Source organism: Acanthochromis polyacanthus, chromosome 2 (genome assembly GCF_021347895.1).
Source record: "Acanthochromis polyacanthus isolate Apoly-LR-REF ecotype Palm Island chromosome 2, KAUST_Apoly_ChrSc, whole genome shotgun sequence".
In the NCBI taxonomy this organism is placed as follows: Eukaryota; Metazoa; Chordata; class Actinopteri; family Pomacentridae; genus Acanthochromis; species Acanthochromis polyacanthus.
In genome coordinates this window covers 27,294,356-27,317,129 of record NC_067114.1, presented here as the reverse complement: position 1 = coordinate 27,317,129, position 22,774 = coordinate 27,294,356, and the positions used below count along the sequence as shown (strand labels likewise).

Sequence of the window (22,774 nt, the reverse complement as noted above, 5' to 3'; positions counted from 1 at the left end):
AGGTGGTTGTAACATGTAGAGAGAAAGGAAAATAAAGTGTGTGTTTGTGGTGAGGCATACATCACATACATTCACAAAAAAACATCACAAGACTGGCTTAGTGAATTATGGCTGATGCAGTACTGTTACACAGACACTCAGCACATGACCACACATGAGACAATAAGGGGAGTGCACAATCCAAAGATTTCAGTTTTTGGAATTTGATATGATTTTATTTCATCCGTCTTTAACATGGCAGACATCCCACAGTTGAGGAAGGAGGACTTTTATTTTTGTGGCTAAAATGCAAAAGTTTGACAAAAAAATTTCAAGAAGGTGGCTTTAAAAAACAAAAATTGTACCTAACTAAAAATGTCCACTGTCTTCTTCAAAATAATTTAGTTATGCAGCAATAGTTCGATCCTAGCTTATCTGCCAGCTTGGAGCGCTCCATCGGAGTCCTGTCCTCTGAGCTCTTCAAGCTCCATCTGCAATGAGCACTAGATCTCAATCACTGTGTCACTGTAGCAACCACATGGGTTGAACTTCAATTTGGGAAAGAGGTAGGTAGCCAAATCTGGCAAGTCAGTCAATCAGTCAAACCTTTATTTAGTCTCGAAGGGTCATTGAGGTTTCCCTCATTTCCAATGCTCATTTCCAAGTTAGAAGTTAGGGGGAGTGGGGAGCAAAGATTGTGGTAATTTGACCACTTTCACTGAGCTGACAGTCACCTTCCTGCCAAAGCTCAAGCCTTTTGATGAATTTTGTCCCTTAGACACCTCAGGAAGTTAAAAGTAGAAGTCTGTGTAGTCTGATCCTGGGGGATGAAGGCATGTTGCACAACGCAGTGAATGTTGAAGAAGATGACAAGCACGGTCTGACCTGACACGCCTTCTTCAGTTTTGGAGACCGCTCTTCTACTGTGAAGACAATTGTTTGGTCTCTGGGCCTTAGGTGTAGACCAAATTCTTGTCATGAGTGCTGATCCTTGACATGAAGGTTGGGTCATCCTGGGCCTGTTGAAACAGCCAAGCTTCTGTTAGAGATTCAGCATCTTCTGCATAAATTTGGCAGTGTTGCAGTGAATGTTCAAAGGGGATGTGAGGATTGTCTAAACTGTTCATGTTGAAAAATGGCATGTTCGTGTTTCTCAAAGCGTTTGTCCAGCGATCCTGATACACAGTTTGTTAAATTTATTGGATATTTTTAGTGGTTTTCCTCATGAAAGATTGATCTCTCTTCATCTCCATAGGAATTCTAAAGCAAGGGCCTACAATACTATTTTCCCGTATTTTCACAGAATGTGATGTTGGTTCCACATCGTTTTGGGATCCATCATGGCGTCCCAGATGTATGCGACTCACTGTTTTCAAAAAGCCCTGGAACTCAGTGTTGTCACATGCTGTCAGATGACAATTACTTCTCACATATGTTGCAGTACTGTGAAAGTGACGTGCAACCAGGGACAGTCTCTGAATGCAAGATTGGCGGTTCGAAATATCCATGGTCAAGACATAGAACCTCAAGTTGCTACCAATGGCAAGTGGCTATTGTGGTGGCATTGCATGGTAGCTATGCCACCATTTCAATATTATTATATTTAATAGCATTAGTCTTAATTTCAAGGTGGTGATTAGCACTGTCACTGAGCTAGAAGATCACTTGTTTGTGTCCCAGCCCGGGCCTGGGATCTTTCTGCATGTTTGCATGTTCTCCCTGTGCAGTGTGGGTTTTATTCAGGTTCTCTGGCTTCCTACCACAGCCCCTCGCAACCCTAATGAGGATTAAACGGTGTATAAATCATGAATGTATGTATGTATGTATGTATGGATGGATGGATGTATGGATGTATGGATGGATGTATGGATGGATAGTCTTTAAACATGCAAGTGGCTCTGTGATGATATGCTCAGACATACTAGTATTTTCAGATAAATGCTCAGGTCACCATGTTCACAGTAATATCCCTATGAAAATGACAGGACTATATCTTCAATAGAAAATATTAATCCAATTCAAAACAAAATTAATATAAAATCTATCAAAGCCCAGTCAAAGTAAACCACTGCTGTCTGTACACGGCACTCACGATGAACAACAGGTGCATAGCTTCAACAGGTGGTTGAGCTGTAGCACATTCTGACATTTGCAGCTGAGTCATTAACTGTAGCTGTTAGTGATTAACTTCCAGTAATTATCTGTGTGTGTGTGCATGCACAACGCATGCATGCATGTGTTGTTGGGCTAAAAGTTGGTTAATTTTCTACCCAGGGGAAAGAGATGACTGCAAATAATTACAGTACTCCACAGGGTGTACCTGGTGATAACTGTAGCAGATGGATTTAACAAGCAGTGATACTGGCCAGACGAAGACTTCACACACACACACACACATGCGCAGCAGGAAAGCATTAAAAGCATGTAAACACAGCGCAAAGCAGGCCACACTCAAATACCATGTACACACAGGACATGCACCATTAAAGTTGTTTGTTTACAAAGTGAACGGAGGTATGTCTGACTGCTAAAAAAATCTTAATGGTTGACAGTGCATCTTAAAGTAGGTCATCAGGCAGTCAGAAGGTTTGTGCACAAAGAACGGCAGACTGATTTGACAGTCGGTGTATGTTTGTCCGTCTGTGTGTCTGTCCGCCTGTCTTGTCAGTTTGTTCACAACATTACTCAAAAATGGAGTAACAGATTTGGATGGAATATTCAGAGCAGATCGAGAATTACACAAGAACCAACTGATTAGATTTTGGCAGTGATGCGGCTTATAGTCTGGATCCACGGATTTGTTAAAGATTTTCGTGTCATTACAATGTAGCGGCACAGCGTCACCGTAGCTATGACAACAAGTGAACACTACATCAGCTGTCGACTGACGATCAGATGATTACGAACCTACTAAAAATCGAGCATTGCACTGGGGGTGTTTCAGAGTCCCATCAATTCCTGCGCCTGCCACATATTGAGGACACATGATTCGTATCCATACATAACGTACACACGCATAACACATGCCTGTGCTCAGCACAAGGTCATTTTGTTTGTAGGTACATGGGGCACATTCTATGGTGCCATGATGTCTGTGACAAATTTTCTCAAGATTTCAGCCATCAGGAATGATATAACGACTGAGCAGCCTTGGTGGAGTACTGTGCTCTACAAGTGCTTTCCTAGTTTCTACTGAGATACTGCCAGCACTGAGATGGACTTCAGAAGTAGAACTATTTTTCAGGAGGATTTAAACGAAGACAAAATAACAACAGTATAACTTGGCATAGATTTTGGGTAATTACGCCCATGAAAGGATATGAATAGATTTCACTTCATTTTCAGTCTGGGAAACATCTTACTCTAACCACATAAACACCTCATTCTAGTCTGCTATCAGTCTGTGTTCTGTAGCTCTGGTGTTTGCACAAAATCCATCACAAAAAGGCCTGGTGTTCCTGTGAACAATGAATTTCCTCTCAGTGTGATGACACCATTGCCTGTTTGCTCTCTTATAGGCTCTACAAACTGCCTGCTCACTTCCTCCCTGCTCATATGACTTCCTGGCGATCTTCCAGACTGCTGTAATCCCGCCTCCCATGGCCCATAATGCCATTCTGCTGCCTGTCCCGTGTGAGACAGGAAGCGAGGCCCTATGGACAGTGACCTCACCGCAGGAAGAGAGCAGAGGGTGTGTGTGGTGTATGTGTGCAGGGCTGTAAGTCCTCTGCTGCTACAACCACTGCACAAAAAGCTGAATACACAACTTGGAAGAGTTTCAGAGCAATTTTTTTTTAATGTGTACATGTCCAGCATGGCTTGTTAACACACTCAACTAGAGGTGAACACACAACACAAATGTATAAAATCTTACATTTTCTAAAAGAAAAAAAAAACACTAGCAACAAATCAAAAAAAATTGGAATGTTAACCAAAAAAATTGTATCAAGTTTTGAGAGAAAAAATGCACAAAGTAAAATCAAAATAAGACAAATCATCAAAGACATACAGTAATTTTAGCTGTTTTGATCAACTGCTGTTTTCTTTTTTTCTCCATGTCATCCCAGGCAGGGAAGAGAGGAGGTATTTTTTGTTATTTTGTTTTGTCAGAAAATCACTGAACCACAACTCGGCCAGTGAAGAAGATGGAAGTTCAATAGGGTGTAGTTTGAGTTCCACTACTGATGGTCAGTACAGAATGACTGAATCCAACAAAATCTACTCTCTACTGTAGCGGCAGTTAGTGAAAGGACACAGTTTTCTTAAGTTGGCTGCTCAACTTTTCAAAGCCTGTCTGAAGCACAATGAGAGCTGATCCGCTGCACTGGTCCAGGTCAGAGCCACGACACAGATGCTAAGAGTCATTTATCAGACATCTTTTCTGTTTCAATCCCGCGGTGAGTGGTCGAGTTAGCCAAGTGGTGATTTAAAACGAGTGGTTCCAGAGTGGATGGGCTCAGCGAGCGAGTTGAGATGCACTCTGGGAAAAGAGAGAAGCATCTGGACAACCCACAATCCCTTGGGCTCGAGTCAATGCAAAGTCACAAAATCAACTTCAGTAAAATTGAAACAGAACACAGTCTGTCACGTTCCACACATTTTTTTTCCTTCCTTTGATCTTTTCCAGTCTGTTATTTATTGATCTGGTTTATCCCGGTAGAGTTTGGGATTTCGCACAGGGCTGACGCAATGACTTTTTGAAGCTTGCAGCTATTAGCAGTGCGGGAATACACGGTGACAGTGGCAAGCTAAAAGACAAAAAGTACACAGTGTTGGGAGGACAGACACATCTGCCAGAAAACCTGCCTTCTGATTGATTGTGGAGACTTTTAACAGAGATGCTCGTTAAAAGGGGGGAAAAAAGAGGAACGCTTAGCATGCAGTGTTTACAGAAACACATCCTGAGAGAGATGAAAGCTCAGACAAGCTCAGCATGTCCTAACCTTACTAAAACTTTGCATCAAGGTCCTGCACCTCAAAATGAACAAGGCATTAACATAAAAGAATCTCAGCCTTTGCAACCTTAAATCTGAATGGGGTGTGCTGTTGCCTGGTTCACGAAACGGAAAACCTGACAGGTAGTCTTTTTTTAAGTGAATCCCTCCACAGTTGTTGAATGGACTGACTGCAGTGATGCTAGATGCCGGAGAGAGACAATAATGTGTTTGTGTGTGTATGTATTAGGGAGGGAAAGAAAACAGGAGGAGGAAGAGAGTGAAAGAGAGAGAAGGCCATTGTTGTTTTTATGATCCCCTTGGGCTTAGAAGGCTGAGTATGCCGAGGGGTGGGGATAGAGAGAGTGTGGGAGATTTACAGTCCGAAAACAGGCCTCGCTTACGGCAAGTAGGGCTGATTAACTGAACACCTCTACACACACACACACACACACACACACACACACACATACACACACACAAACATGCATCATTCAGCCTCGACAGATTTCTTTCCTGACCTGCCAGTATTTCTCCCCTGCTCAATGTCCTAAGACAATGAACTAAACAGTCCTTGCCAGTGTCACCTCAGAAAACCTCTCAATCTGCTGAAACTGTGATTTCAAGTAAAGCAAACTCAGGTGAACTTGACTTTTTCCACTTTGAAGTGGCTATTTTAGCTTTGAAGTGGTTAACTCCCTGTGGGCTCTGTGTTTGGAGGTTACAGAGGAGAAAAGCAGGCCTGATAAAGAAGAGCTCCATGTACAACTTTGTGTATAGTGCAATGAGTTGGCAGTTTCTGAGCCTGTCCAGACGCTGAGCACTCACTGATGTGCCTGTAGGACCAATGGAAGAGCAGGACAGGACAGGAGAGCAGAGCAGAGCAGAGGAGGGAGCTTTTAACACTGATTAGCTGCGTCCGCCAACCCCCTTTCTCCACACACACACACATACACACAACCCTGATGATGAGGAGGTGAGCGATGGACACAGGACACCGTTTCCTGGCAACTGCTATCGACCTGCCTCAGATCAATCTCCAGACTTCTGGTGATGGCTGAGTCTGCTCTTCCTTCTCTCCCTTTCACTGTTCCATTTGACTTCAGCTCTGTCTGCTTAGGTGTCTCACCCTAACCTGTCTTCACCTCGTGGGAATCCTAAGTAGTGTTCATTTTTCAGTCTGGCATAGAAGAACAAGATGAACCTCCAATGCTACCAAAATGCAGGTTTTAAAACATGTAATTGGACAGGAAAAGCACTTTCCTAAAAGAAGGCCTGTCACCTACTGTAAGCTGAAGTTTCCTCTTTGGCCAGCACTGTTGTGGAGCTAGCAGTAGAATGTGGGTCACATGGGCTGCCAATACTCTCTCTCCCCTTTCTTCTTTTTCTTCCCACCCCTCCTTATTCCTGAGATCTAAACTTTGCGAGCTCAGGGAGACGAGGTCAGCCTCCTCCCCTCTGCCCCCTTCCCCCTTCCTTGTCTCAGCTGCAGGAAATTCAGACTCTCCTCACCCGCCCCGTCCACATCTGTGTAACCTGAGCTGGGCGTGCTGAGCCCCCCCTGGCCAGAGTGGCAGCTCACTTCTTAGTGCTACTTCAGATAAGCCTTCCTCCTATTCATATTTGAAGTCAAACTTCAAAGGCCTATCACTTTCACACTCATTTTAACCTGCTTTTCGGACTTGCATTTATGATGATGAGATCTTTTTTTTTTCTGATGCTACACAGCACAACATCCTCAGTCTTGCACATTTCAGCCCCTAGTAATGTTTTTACACCAACTATTTTGCACACTATGCTGTCATTCTCCAGATTTTTAAGGTATGGTTCCATGACAGCCACTGGTTTTGATTTATTTCTGCACAGTATAAAAATCAGGAAGCAGACTATCATGAAAGTTGCATCATTATTGCATTTAAAGTTAGTTTTCAAATGACAGTACACTGTAATTGTGCATGAAAACTAATGGATGGTATGAATAGTGACAAAAATACTTACAGGCATGTTTTGGAAGATGGCTGGCAATGATTTTAATCCAGAAGTTTAAATTTTTCTTGTTTTTTTTTTAAAGCAGCATGATCCTTTAATAGCAGTATAATGAGTGGTTAAGATTTTTCTGTGCAGATTTTCATCTTTTCTCTGTTCTTGCAAGATGAAAAAGGAGCGGAGAATGTTGTGATTTGGATAGTTCAAGGTTTAGAAAAGAGGTCAAAGGGGTTAATAGGATTTGCACACACCTGCTGTTATTTAATGAAGAGGATTAGTCTGCGCTCACATGAGTCTGCATGGCCTGAGCCCACCCTGGTGCTTGTGGATATCTTTACAGCAGCAAGTCCACAGGTCATCACTGTTCTTATTTTTATTTTTTTTTGTTTTTGTTTTTTAAATTGTCATTTTAAAAAAAAAACACTAGCAGTAAAAACCCCATTATAGACTGCATGGTACATTAGCTGCCCTCTACGACTGCTGTGTTGCATTTATGGTGTTACATCCTGCCTGAAGTGAAAGGCCATGGCTTCCCTTGTTTTATGTCTCACATGTGCAGATACAACGAATGCTCCTTCTCCTCACACTGAGCTGACTTGTTACATAAACCATCGCTCTGTCTCCTCTGTAGCACAAAGAAAAGGACTTCTTGTTGACAGAAAAGAGGCACTCTGAGAATTAGCCTCATAATTGAAACCAAAGGGAAGAGGTCTCCTTTAAAGTCTGTTTACCCTTTCAGCGACAGAGGTCTTTAAGTAGTTTCCAAATAAGGGAAAGAAAGAAGGTAGACCTGTTGTCCAACTGTGTGAGCACAAGATAAAGAAGAAAAATAAGGCTGTAGTGGTCTGAACTTATAGGATAATTACAATTTGTTATAACTTGGGTCTTATTTTCATAGCCATGATTTGTAATGTAAATAATATATTCATCAAGGTAACTGCCGATACCGTATCTGGGATTATTGTAAAACTTCAAAATCAAATCCTGATGGACGAGGGAACATGATCAGTCACAGTAAGAGAAATACACTTGTTCTTTTGCGGATGTGAACACAGACAGCTGTGAACCCCAATCAAAGCATAGTTGTTATTTCACTACATTCTACGTTAGGACTCTGCTCCATGCATGTTCATAGGTTGGATTCTGTCTTTGGATTTCATGCATCAACACTACTTGCCCTTGTTGCGTAGTCTGTGTGAATCCCAATTTTTGGGCTGCACATGGACACCTGTGGAGTAGCCCATGTGGAATCTCATGGATTTGGGCAGATGATGAAAGTTACGCAAACTCTAGTCGACCCTTGTTTAAATAAACTCAAACTGGCCCTAAACATAAAAGATATACGGTGTTCAACAGTAAAATTTAAAGTTATGGATAAGCTAATTGCCTGATGTCTGTAGCTTAATATTTAGCATTCAGACATGAAAGTGGTACTGTTCTTGTCACTTCACCATCCACAAAATCTTTTATGTTGTATGTAAATCAGTCCCTCCAGGATTTCGCGGGCGTTTTTCGTGATTGTTGCGGCCGAAAAAGCCTGAATTCGTGGCAGCTTTTCTAAAAATTGCGATAAAAGTTGCGATGTTTTAAGCTTATTTGTTGAGATAAAATTGCGGGAGATAAGTGACAATTGCTAAAAAGCTGCATTTTTCCAGCTTGTAGAACGTTTCAACACTGTAATTGACAATATTTATTTCGAAAATAATTATTTAACGTTCCAACTCATTTCCACAAAAGCTGGCACACCATGGTGGGACATTAGCAGCAGCCAGATACTGGTTTAATATGACGTGACCTAACTATGTAGCGGGCAACGGGAATTGATGGGACTCAGAAACACCCCCACAATTTAATCAGTTGTTCCTTGTGTCATTTCCGATAAGTCCATAGAGGTAGATGTGTAGTAGGATCACAATCATGTGATCATCAGCAGGCTGCTGAGGTTGCGTTCACTTGTTGCCATGGCTACCGTGCCGCTATCAGACGCCGTACCGCTATGACTCCTTAACAAATCTGTGGATCCAAACTTCACTGCCGAAGTCTAATCATTTGGTCCTTGTGTCATTTCTGACCGACCCTGAAAACTTCATTCAAATCCCTGAATCCGTTTTTGAGTGATGTTGGTAACAGAGGAAGGATTCACACACGCTGATCAGCACATAACTCCGCCGTGTTCTTTGGTGGAATAATTAATCTAATTTACCTCATTCTTTCAGTGCTCTAACGGATCTGGATGCAACAGTTTCCATCATGGTGATTTGTCTGGTCTGTTGTCCGCTCATTTCAGCTGTTCTAATAGGTTTCGTGTTTTTTTTTAAAAAGTGTCTATCAATCGATGATTTTTTTCTTTTTTGTATTCCACCACAATATTGCACGGTTGTAAAACAGTTTAGCTCCGCTTTGGTGAAGAACATCAGTGAATCAATTGTTTATCACGGTCTTCAGCAGTAATTTTTGTTGGTAAATGAGCAGCCCGATCGCACGAGGATTCGTGAAACTGTTACGTAAATTTTTGTTTCGGTTTCGTGCGCACCAACACGATTTCGTCATGTTTTTCGTGCCGCTCACCACGAAATGCGCACCAATGTATTTTAAACGGCGGACTTTTCGTGCCACCCAGAACGTATTTCAAACGAATGTGTGTATTATATTTTTAATGTAAAACCATGGCGAATCCAACGCTATATTTTGCATGACATCGTCCCTAAACATAACCCTAACCATAATCCTAACCATAACCTAACCATAACCTAACCATAAGCCGGTGGTACACTTACCAATTTGCATAGGAATTTCAAGAATGTCCGGCGGCCGGCGGCCGCAAACGCGATCACACAAGCAGTATACGCCGATGGACAGCTTAGATCGTCATGAATCCGCTGGTATAAACCACTTTCAGCTGTGATTACCACAGCGGGTTTCGTTGTGAGCAACACGAAAAACATTTCGTGGTGAGCGGCACGAAAAACATGACGAAATCGTGTTGGTGCGCACGAAAAAGAAACAAAAAATTTACGTAACAGTTTCACGAATCCCCGTGAGACCGTGTTGAAATGAGACATGAGTATCACACATGTCTACATCTTCAAACCATAAACAGGAAGTGAATTCGGTGATGTACGTGCATTACGTTTGCGCTGGGAGCTGCTATGATTGATGGAACTCACGGGAGGCGGGCCAAAATTGCGGGAAAGTTGCGGTGATTGGACAAAATTGTAAGGCCGTGCAAAATTCGCGGAGATTGGTTGATTTTGTGTAAATTTGCACGATCACAACATCGCGAATTCCTGGAGGGACTGGTAAATATTGTATGTTATGGAGTCCTCCAAGTGATATCCAAGTGAAATAGAAAAGGAAATTGATAGTAACACCGACATGTTGGTGGTGTCTGCAGCCGGCAATGTTTACATCCGCAAATCAAGGCTTAATGTCAGACTATTCCATTGAACAGACAGTTGATTACAACTTTGTTGAAAGCCAAAACCACAAAGTAACACATCCTCAATGGAAGTAATCATAATTGCATGCAGAAACTGTGTGTTTCTGGAACCAGAAAATTGGTCTATAAAGATGGTTTATGGAGACAAGGAACAGTAGTGTATAATAATTTTACTGTCTGCCACCATTTTCTCCATATTTTTGCAAATCTGTTTTTTTTTTTCTCTGAGATTCTCAAATCTCAGCATTTAACATGGCAGACACATGATTATTATTACCAAAGACAAAATGGCTTAAGTGTAAAAAAAACTATTTAAGTTGTAATAATCCTTTAAAGCTGAAGCAGCTCTCTTAGGTCTGTTTGACTAACAAACAGAACCTTCAGCGTCACAATCACAGCCAAATCACCATCATTGGGAGTCAAAGAAGAATATTATCTGGGCTAATGGCAGGTCTTAAAATACCTCGACTCTAAACTATCATGTTTGACCAGATCCAGTTTCTCTCCAACCCACCATCTAGTCCCGACATATTACACTACGTAGAAAAGGGAAGAAACGAAAAGCGGCACAATGAGGATGATGATGAGAGAAAAGAAAAAAAACCACTATTGAACCTTACTTAAAGCACAGAGGTCTGTCTGCAAACCTTTTCTAACCCCTTTGTATTTCTTTCTTTTCTGCTAACTGAGATAGTATAAGCAGATGTCAAGTTATCAGTGAGGAAAAAGCCCCTACTGAGATTAGGGGAAGGAGGAGGGCGGAGCAGAGACAGAAAAGAGAATAGAACGGTCTTCCTGGTTTAGAAAAAATAATAACAATAACAAAAAGTCACACAAAACAAACCAAAACAAAAACATAAAGAAAAAAAAACAATGTGCAAACTTCTCTCATATAAATAGACTACAGTCACCGCATTGTAGAGCACCATGGGAGACAGGAGGAGGTTAGGGTGGTGTGTGTGTGTGTGTGTAAAAGGCATAATTTATGCCTGCTTTTAGTTTGTGTGTGCCTATGTATCAGTACAGTATTTGCATGGATCTACTACCACACATACTACACGTTGCAGGAGCCACTGAGCACAGAGACTTGAGACAGATGAATCACTGGGAGGAGGGTTGGATTAGAGGAAGGGGTATCTAAGGTTCAATTTTAGTTCATAGTTCACTGCCCCATAATGTCAGGGGTCAGACCCAGTCCTGCAGGGAGCGTTTGCAGTGCACCAGCAGCCGTGGCGCGCCTTTACTCTGCAGCGTGTTGATGATGGCGTAGATGAGTCCCAGGATGCACAGCACCAGGACCAGAGGGATTGTTACCATTAGGATGTTCATGGTCCGCTCCTCACTGTCGTCCACCTTCAGCACCACATCCACCTCATTGGTGTCTTCCTCACGACCCTCGCGATAGTCTTCATCTTTGTCATTGTCCGAGCCTTTGCCTTTGTCTTTGTCTGTACCTCCGCGATCTGCTCCATCCCGGTCTTTGCCTTTGTCGCCATCACGTCCTGCGTCTGGGTTGAATGGTGGACGGTTTACATCTGGGTATTTGCGCCCCGAGTCTGTGTCCGTGTCTCTGTCGGGATCCAGGTCTACACTACAACCCATGAAGTCTCTGAGGATGGACTTGGGGTACCCGGGTTCGCTCTTCATACGGTGGTTGTCAAACTTCCAGTACTTAGAACCCTTATAGAAGAAGGTGTAAGCTGAAAAATGCAAACACAGCAGGACATGTAAGCCAGTATAACAATGTGAAAGCAGACAATTCAACCTCCTAAGATTCAATTACTTGCTGGCGGGTTGAAAGGCATGCTATTTTTTTTTTTAAATCACTAACATTACAACACTTCCCACTGTAGGAAACTGTAAAAAGAGGAAGAATCATTATATTCTAAAGTTTACAAGAGTTTCAATGGGAAAAACAACCCAATCTAAGCTAAACATTGGGATTTTCTTCAAAATCAGTTTAATCTACATGTCTCATGGCCGAAAATAAACTGAGTAGTCATTTGTTATTGAGCTGTGACCAACAGACACGAGACAAAATATCACACTGTAGAAACAAACTAAACATGTCAGTAGTAAAATATCTATATTATCTAATTTCACCATTTTTCCCAGCATTGGTAACACCAGTGGACAGTTGGAAAAATGTTGTCCATATTTCCGCCAGACTTTTTCAATTTTTGTAAAATGACAAGAGAAATTCAACTTTCTTTTTTTTTTTTTTTTTTTTTTTTTTTTAGGATTTATGGAATTAAACTTTATCAAACTGCACAAAAGAGATTTTTGAGTTACCTCTATTTCTAGCCATGGTCATGCTGTTTTAGAGGTGCTTTATAATACACATTACAGAGAAAAATGAGCCCAGAGTCTGTTTGGGGTTCAGAGCATTGAAAGTATTGTTTGATTTTTGGGAAATCCTGCCAAGTCTTACAGTACGTGAGATGATTGCCACTGCTTTCAGAATAATGTATAGCTTGAACAACAAAAGTTGTAATCTTAAGAGGCAGGATTTGTTTGCCTCAGACATAAATGGGCTGTTTCCCTATGTTTTCAGTCTTCACGCTAAGTAAAATCAATCAACTCTTCCTTAATTAACTTAACCATTTTATTAAAAATTGCAAAAAGGTAAAAATATGCTCTGGGACTGAGAAGAGTGATCCTTTTGCCAGCTGGATAACTCCTCTCACGCTCACACCAACCAAGCAGCCTAGAACAAAAAGCACTTCACGTCAGCTCAAATTTATGTCCTTACAGACATAAATGCACACGTCACCCATCCTCCTTCCTGACGATTTAATGACCATACCCTGACTCTTTGTTTCAAGTGTGTCTGTCTGCCACTGACCCTTCTCACCTATGCACACATACACACACATACTGTGGTTTTCTATCATTGTGGGGACATACCACTGACTCCCATTCATATCTAACCCCTAACCCTTACCCTAACCCAGACCAAAACAATGCCTAACCCTAAAGAAACATTTTTGCACTTTTACTTTTTTCAGTAACAACATGGCCAAGAAAACACTGTTTAAAGTTTTCGGTTTTCCTACAGTTGTGGGGACATTTGGTCCCCACAAGTATAGCCAGCACCTGAGTGCACACACACACACACACACACACACACACACACACACACACACACACACACACACACACACACACACACACACACACACACACACACACACACACACACAGAAACCATTCTTCTTGTCTCGGCTTACCTCCATCATCACTGAGGAAAGCCCCCTTGGGAGTAGACGGCACTGATGATCCCCAAACGTTGATTGGCTTTGGGTAGCCTCGGTCAGCCGAGCGTGACTGTTCGTTGAAGCGCCAGTACCTGAAGACAGCAGCAGAGAAAATGGTTGCTTCTGTTTATCAACTGTCTAAACAAGAAAAAGAAGATTCAGATCGACTCTTCTTACATAGAAATCTTTGACAAAACAGCCACACTTCTCACCTTATCTCTCACCTCAGTAAACATTTTCCTTATGAGTGTATGGTCTCAGTTGCTACTTTTAGGATCTTTTGGATACAGTATGATGTCCATTTTGTAAATTATGATCCCAACTAGAGTAAAATAGGCGATAAAACAGGGCATGTTTTAGGGTGGGGCTACTTTGTAATAATTGTGTGTAGTATCGCCAGGTTCTCAAGTCAGTCTTCAGTCAAGCCACTGGCTCATTAAGTCCAGCTTCAAAAGACCAAGACGACCACAACCTAATGCCAAATTCAAGGTTGTCCACAGCAATTGTGCACAAAACAATGGGCAACGTCACAGTCACTGTGTTTTAAGTTGGACTTTGAGGTAACACGTGTAACATTTACCAAAAATTCATGATCTTAAGTTTGAAAAAAATATACAATATCATTACCTCTGCAGGAATTCATTTGCAAAACAATAATATTTATCCAGTCTTTGCAACATTCATCAAAATGATAACTTAATCACTCCATTTGGTGAAAATCTAGTTTTTACCTTGAATAATTTGTACATATTTTTTTTGTATATGCCAGAAGGCACAACAAGACTGAAATAAGCAGTCAATGTTCATTTAATGAGAAGGTGAGATCAAACTAAGTCTGCAAAAAGGCTGTCTCAATACTTAAAAATAATCAAACTATTGATAAAGTAATATATATATATATATACACACACACACACACACATACATATAAAGGGTAGCAGATGAATAATAGATTTTTTATGTGAAGCTGACGTGTTGTGGGTTACATTACCAGTCTCCTTGAAAGAGGTAAGTGTAGCCAGATGGCTCCCACCAGATAGCTGTGTCTATTCGGTCGTAGGGAATATCTTGACCATAATCAACCAACTCAAGTGGATATCCTGGCTCCAGGTTAGCCTCCCTGAAAATCCAAAATCTGTTTCCTGAGGAGAGGGGGGAGGGGGAGGGGGAGGGGAGGAGAGGAGAGGAGAGGAGAGGAGAGGAGAGGAGAGGAGAGGAGAGGAGAGGAGAGGAGAACTGCTTAGTGATTCTTTTTGATGCATACATTGGGACATTCCCTATACACTCCCACTCACAACGCTTCTGGACTCTGGAAAGTATTAACACACACAGTCAACCTCCATGTGCCACATAGACTTGGTTACACGCACATCTTACACATTCAAGAATTTATGCACACAGACACACTGTGTCAGAAACAGATTTGCTTGTGCACACACATTTAATTTGCTGCCAATTCTGGATAAGAACAATCCCAGAATCCAAACCAGCATTTACACACACTTGTAAATTATAAGAATGCAATAATGATCTGCTGGCAAGCAATCAAAAAACACAGCAGAAGCAAGTACGACACTGTTGACTATGTAGTTTGGGTTTGGCTTGTAATTATCCATTAGGAGCGGCTTGTCTCATGTCAGGGTAAAGCAGATTTCTCATTGAAGGGAGGGTTTTACTGTTTTTTCACGGTGTCAGACAGGGGGACTCTGTTCCTCCATTACATCTCTTTTTGGCTTCAGCCTGCCCCCCCTCCCCACCAACCCATCTATCCACCCACCTCCAGCCCCTTGCTTCTAGTTTAAAATGAAAGCTCTACACTCAGCATCTGGAGAGAACAAGAGGTTGACGCAATGCTTCCCAGGGTTCCTGAGGTGCACAGCTCCGATGTAAAATCCCATGACTTATTCCATGGCTTTCCAAGTCTATGTCAAACCACTTTTATGACCAAAGGATTTGTTTCCTTCTTTCTGTGTTGGTTTTCTAAAGGGATAAATTGTGTTGTTTCTGCTACAGATGGGCTTGTTTGAGATGAAAACTGCAGTAAAACCTCTGGTAATGAAACAGCTGTGGAGCTGACTTGGATCAAAAAAAATCTTGCATAATATTGTACTGAGAATTTGTAAAAACAGAGAAGCCTACTTGTCATAGCTAGCTTGCTGTTCTAACTGGCCCTCACCCACTTGAGATTACATACATTGTAATATTTTGAAATTTGTAACACAAAACATACAATACTTTTTATGTAGAAAAATATCCAAATTACATTTGGGAATAATCAAAAAATTCAGTGTGTGAAAGTGATGGCATTCTGCACTTTGGACAGAGGTGACTTTCATGTTCATGTTTCTCCTGGCTTCATTGGGAAACACACAACAAAGTGACACACAGAGCCACAGTACATGCACAATGTTTGTCGTACATATGAGATTAGACATTAATCAAGTGACATGCAGAATAATGCACTAATGAACACGAAAAATGACTAGATCTAAATGTGTTATGTAACAAATTACTGAACTGCAGAGAATAAAATGGGACTCTGTATGGCACAGCTCACCTGTCTGAGCTGAACAAAATTACGTAGAGTGTCTTAACATTTAATCCTGATCCACCTTGACTCCATGTTGCGGATAAATTATGAGAAATCGGTGAAGTTGATCTATGCATATATATTGCACACACACTTTTGTCTTGGAAATGCTAACAGGGGCCCACTGCTGATTACTGCTGCTCAGAGAAAGACTCCTACCAACAGCTGGAAGCTTTGCATGACTATCTGGTAATGAACTGCAGGCAGCTCAGACTTGTGACACGGAAATATTTCTATGTCTGACTTGGTAGCATTACTGTCATGACTTTTGAGGAAAAATGCCCAGGGTGCTCATTCAGACATGTAGCCAACTCATTCAGATTAACAGAAGGGGTGTTTATCTGAAAAGGGCTTCAGACACAGTGGTAGGTGCCATTACTGCTGATTGATGGGAAATGAATGCTGGAAGACGTAAACTCTAAACCACATGTCAGTTTCTACAGTAAGACTAATAACAAGAGCACATTCAAGCAGTTGAACCATTTTCGGCTCATGAATGATGACATTTCATACAAAAGCACAAGCACAAGATTGAAAAATGACTGTCGTCATCAGGGCAACAGAAAATAAAGTTCCTGATTGTTCTGACTGGTTTATTTAAAGGTTCTCACTGTTGTACATGTTTCACCTTGTCTTGTGCTCTCAGGGCTCTAAGTCATTCCCTACTTTCTTCGCTCTTCTTTTGTCTCGCTACTCCTTTGATAATGGCTTGTAGCCAAGTGTCATACTGAGAGGTTGCTCATGACATCACTTTCGTTATCATCAACAGCTGCCCCAAAGCCTGTAGCTCCACGAATTGAGCAGCATCAAAGGCAAAGTTCTTCCTTTTTCATTCAACAACTTTATCCACCGTTGTAAAAGACAAGCTGCTCTCAGTGACTCGCACTATAAATAATGAGCTGTGCTAAAAAGAATTTGAACTCTGCATGCAGAATGCATTATGGATTGCCGCTTTCTGAAAGAGGTGGGGGCTATATATATCCCCCGTATAATCTGCAGAAAACAAAAAAAAAACAACTCTAGAATCAGTTTTACTGCTAAAATGTGACAGCACTAAAACATAAGCCATAGAACATTATAATTGTGTTTGAGTTGGTAGAAAGAAACCAGATGGTAAATGCTTTTTCTATGCAGGAGAGTATACATGTTTTAATATATAAGAGATCGTTGTGGTCCATATGCTCAGAGAAGTGCAATGTCTGTTCTATAAAACCAAGAAGTAGACTTTTTTTTAACCCTAAAGAGCTGACTTGCTGTTACATGAGTAAAACTTACTGGCTTATGATAAGACTTAGATCATATACCTTGGATACAGTATCAAAAAATGATTCCAGCATTAGCATGGCGGAATCAACAGTGTAGCTTCACTTGAAACTGAATCCACACAGTGCTGTTTTGTCACTCAACACTGCAAACACAGCAGTCACACAAAGTTCACGTTACTATCCTTCAGGCTGTAAGGCAGCTAGAGGCTTAATTTAAATATTAGACATAGCCCTCAAGGTTATTGTTGCTACTGGAAATGTGTCATGCTCAAAAAGTAACAACTAATAATACCAAAGAAAGAATATTTGAAACAGGTGAGACATCACTGTTGGCTGGCAAGAGAAGTATGCATATGAGAGCAAATGTGTGTTTAAAGTATTGCCCCATTCACCCAACATGTACAAAGGCAAGCCATCAGGCCACAAAAACAACAAAAAATGCATGAAATTACGTTTGTGTACTTAAACGGTATTTTCTAATTTTTAATTGCATAAAAATGCACATGTACTAACACTCACAAGGTGTTCACTGCTCTTTTCTGAACAGTAATAAGTATATAAATGACAATAATGCCATTGGACTTTCCCCTTTGGTTACAAGGTACAGATATTCTTGCAAAAAAGATAATGGCAGTAGAATAATGTCAGTGTGGGTGAAAAGTATGCATCCATCAGTGTGTCTGAGTTTCTGTTGCTTACCTTTAAAGAAGACGAACCTGCCGTCATGTCTTTCATAGGCAGCATCTATGTCTCCAGGCAGACCCCTCCAGAAGTGACCAATGGGCATAGGGTAGTTGTCAAGAACCCTGTTCTTACGCACCCGCCAGAACCAACGGCCCTGAGGAGACAAAATTAAGGAATGTGTCTGATTGGGCATTGGTTTGTTATAGCATTTAATTAGTCTCAATAATATCCGCAAAACAGAAACCATCCTTGTGACGGAGCATTTCTTCTCTACATGCACAAATGCAGCTCTTTTCTTCTGTCTTTCTTAACTCCTGGCTGGCACTCAAAACCTTGAAATACAGTAAATCCAAACCTAAAATATCAGAGTTGGCAGAGAAACCGATCGGGTTCACATCTCATCCTATGCCTTTTACATAACATTTTTTATTCAGATCAGAACAAGAAGTGTGGAAAGGATACAGATAGCTGCATTAAGAAGAAGGTTTCCTAAGCCATTTTTCATGTCAACTGAATGTAACTATTTGTCCAACTGGTGTCAGATACTACTGTTGTAAAGATTAGTAGTCATTGTGCAAGGCTAACTGAGCGCTGCAGGATAACTAGACCAGAACGTACAATAAACTAGCAATAGCAGAGCACCAGCAGGCTAATAATAGCCAGTCTCCGCTCTGCTGGTTTTATCATGTTCCCTTGTTGCACTCTCATTTTTGTCATAGTGTGCTCTGGGATAACTTTTTAAAATAAGAACTGTGTCAAGTCAGTAGTGCAAAACAAAGGAAATGACCATTAGTACATATTTGTCCAAGCACTGAATGACACTACTACACAACTCTATATACTGTGCACACATCAGGCACACATATTTTCAATAGAAGACTCATTTGTAAGTGGTGAGTCAGTGCCCCTACTTGTCCTGGATACTATAACAGTAAAATGCTCAGTGCTGCTTCTTTCTGGCAAGCACACCTAGTTTTGTCCTTCACGCAGGACACCCTGGCAGACAGGACGGCGCAGCATAGTATAAAATGGAACCATTTGTAGATGTGTTAGGGAGAGGTGACAAAACAGAACAAGACTAATCCCAACTGGATGCTCTTTGATTTGTGTGGTCTGACAGCTTGCATTGCCTCTGATTAGGACTGAACTGACCATATTAGTCCTCAGCAGAGCAGACCACATCTCTGAGTGGGAGTTTCAATATTGAGTGCAGCTCGGTATGCTCTGCAGGCTGTCTTTATGTCCACACTTCTGCTGCAAAGCAGAAAAAAGAAACTTTCTCGACAGAATGACAGCCCTTTTCTTCTTTTAATGGACAGGACTGCTTGGAGAAGAGAGTGTTGCTGATATGCTACAGATTGCTCCCACTCATACAGTATATAACATAAGCTAGTTTGCCTGTGCAGAATAACAGCAGAAAAGAACAACCAGTAACAACTACAGTTTGGGAACAGTAAGGCATTACAGGAGTGCTATCAATGAAAAACTAACACTAGGATTATTTAAAGGTGAACAACAGGAAAATTCAATGTGAGCCAAGCTCTAAATGATAATACAATATATGAACTATACCAGTCAGTACTAGCTGATAAGACTGTGTGTCAATGACATCTAAAGTGTGCATGTCACTTCTCAGTCTTTATCCTTCTGACATACTTTCTCACCACAAGACTATCAAGAGGTGAAAGATGACATAAAACTGCAGCATCTTCCCACTTTGACCAGCTTCTCTTCTCAATGCATCGTGTTTAAAAAGCCTAAGATTAAATCAACATTAACACTACTGTAACTCTGCTGATACATACTGCATCCAGTCAGTAGCCTGTAGTCACAGTGGCTTTGTGTGACTGTATTTCAGCTTAGCAGTGCTTTGAACAAAATGCTAACTAGCATGCTCACATTGACAGCAAGCTGAGCATGTTTAGTAGGTGTAATGTTTCCTATGTTATAGTAAATCTGGTTTCCTATGTTATTTAGGATATAACAGTGCTGGACAGGTTAAGATTTTCACCCGATGATGGTATGAAATAAAACACCACCACAGAGTATAAATGTCTGAACTAAATTCAATCCACCCATAATCTGCTGTTATAAATAACTAAAATTAAAAATATACATGAGTGAGCTAGTGGCAGTAAAGAAAAGCCAGAGGGTGATGAAAGTTTTGACCAAAGTGGTGCACCAGCTGATCGACAGTCTAATGCTGCAATCTATACAGTCACACAAATAGTTTCTGAAAATGAAAAAAATAAGCAGACATTGTGAATTTGCTAGTAAACTTCAAGATCAATTGGAAGGGACAGATGAAAAACCAAGAAACTAAACTGACCAACAAAATTATATTACTTGATTTTTGTCTGCGTTCAGTCAGATCAGGTCATTTGTATTTTAAAAATCACTGGCAGGCAATCAATTGTTTAATTTGGGACACTGATTAATGCTGTTCAGTCCAGCTTTGTGACTTTGGATGAAACCCAGGAACATAGATTTACAAGCTGAAATGAAATCCAGGAGCACAGACATAACTGTCAGACCATGTGCAGCTCGAGTCCAGTCAGGTCTTGCAACTGCTGCTCAGTGTCAAACACACTTAGAGCCAAAGATAGCAGACATTCATAGACTGATCCGTTTGTTTTGAAGGTCAGGACTGTGCTCTAGAAGAGACCTTTTGAAACTGTTCAAACTAAAAAGAAAAGAAAATGTCTTACAACTGTTGACATACTGTTTTGCAGAAACACTTGTTAATTTTTTAAATGTCTATAACATCTTTAGTTATAAATATTGACACATGTATTAACTGGCACAGAGTTAAAAATGCATTTGATTTTTTTGATATTGTTTGGCATCTTCAGCTGCTGCTACTACTGATGTTCATTGTCAGATGTCAAAATTTCTGACATAATGGTACATTTGTGGAAGTGAAACTTAGGCTCCTTTACTCTGAAGTCTGAACATTCTCTGTCCATCTCAGTCCAATGTCAGTAAAGCTCTTCACTGTTCAGTGCTGTCAAGCATTGAACACCTCATCTGACCTCGACCACAGGAACACATCATTGCTCGTCTTTGTAGAGCTGTACGATCTGTAAACTATCATGAAACCAATCCGGAAGAGGTGAAAATCCCCTGAAGGACATGAAGGCCTATTTGCTGCTGAAATTTCAGTAAACAGATGACCACATTAACCTCCTGAATTACTGACACTGACCGGCAACTATTACGGCCATTTTTACTGAAAACACATGCTGCAGCAGATGTATGATGACAAATGACCACAGGAAGGCATTGCACAGTATCAAAAATACCCCTAAGATGTAATAAATAATAAAACCAGCTAATGAAACAAATTTTTAAGAGCAATCTCTTAAAGGTTAAAAACTGAGAAAATCGTTCAGTGCTGCTTCAGCTCCTCTGAACATTTTGTGTGGGTTCAGAGGCTCTTTAAGGAAAACACTTGACCACTCCACATCCTTTTAACATTGCTCCATCTCATAAAAGAACATCGGACTTGTTGGTTTACAATCCACAGGGACCTGATTGAAAACAGACGCCTTGTTGGCTGTGCATGTGCCATTTGCCTAAGGTCGATTCTCAGGAAAAGGATAACTAATTTATTGATGCAGTTAACTTGGCAGGACAGCTCCTCTGCTGGAAGCACACTGAATTTCTAAGCAAGGACATACTGTGAAATCAACCTTCATGACAGCAGACCTATCTCATCTGATGTTTTAAGCTAATAAATGCCCTTACTTCCTGATCCTTAAAGTAATTACCTTGAAAACAAACATTTCTCCTCGGAGCATAGCAACTGTGTCAAAGTTCCCTTCACAGATATTGGGTCCATAGTGATCTGGTCTTTCAGTGGTCCTCGGGCGATCAGGGTGCCGAGGAGGTATCTGAGGTGGCCTGGGCTCTGGGCGACGGGGCGTCACTGTGGGCAGGGCCTGGGTGGGGCTGCCATCTGGCTGACCTTCATGGGGTCGCAAACAGAGTGTGTTAAAGTGAGTGGATTACTGATGAAAGAGAATGTTTAAATACACCCAAGTATTCTGGCTGGGATTGACTGCTTTGAGCTCTTTCTAGTTATGTGCTATGCATGTAAATATTCCTATCCTGGTTTCAGAAACCTGGAAATGTCACAGGGAGTATTGTGGTACCTTTTTTAGGTTTCTGAACAGTCTTTGTTATTACAGAACACAGTTTCTAAGATGGTGAGAAACATGAATACAGTGCATTGATATAAAGTAGGAGGGCTTTCATGTTTAACTAAAACAACAAAACCACAAAATATCTGTATTCACTATTCAGAAAAATCTCAAAGACATTTTCAACATTTTGGGGAATGCAATGAAGCTATTATAACCAAATGTTTTAATGATCAGATTATGTTTAAAGAATTGATAGACATTTGATGACTCCAGAGAGAAAAGACTGCTTCTTCTGATCTGAACATGAGCGTTAATTAATATTACTGGGTTTACAGCCATCAGTCAGAAAAAAACAAGACACTGAATAACATCTGCTGGGCCTAAGGGACTGTGATGGGTTTTTTTCTTAGTTTGGAGGTGGGTGTTGATTAACAGGAAACAACTCCATTTTCCTTGTTTCAAAAAAAAAATCTGCATTTCTAAACCTTCCTAATT

The 22,774-nt window shown here is 41.0% G+C and overlaps 1 protein-coding gene across 1 annotated transcript in view; it reads right to left on the bottom strand.

The window, feature by feature from the left end:
• Positions 1–3,755: 3,755 nt before the first annotated feature.
• The window catches only part of mmp15b (matrix metallopeptidase 15b), a 35,919-nt gene continuing 16,900 nt past the window's right edge, over positions 3,756–22,774 (bottom strand). Inside the window, exons 6-10 of the mRNA XM_051941262.1 lie at positions 21,905–22,101; positions 18,150–18,288; positions 14,587–14,737; positions 13,569–13,687; positions 3,756–12,038 (exon numbers count right to left, since the gene is read on the bottom strand). Coding sequence (XP_051797222.1) covers positions 11,524–12,038; positions 13,569–13,687; positions 14,587–14,737; positions 18,150–18,288; positions 21,905–22,101 — 1,121 coding nt within the window. The 3' untranslated portion in view covers positions 3,756–11,523. The remainder of the gene's footprint in view (positions 12,039–13,568; positions 13,688–14,586; positions 14,738–18,149; positions 18,289–21,904; positions 22,102–22,774) is intronic.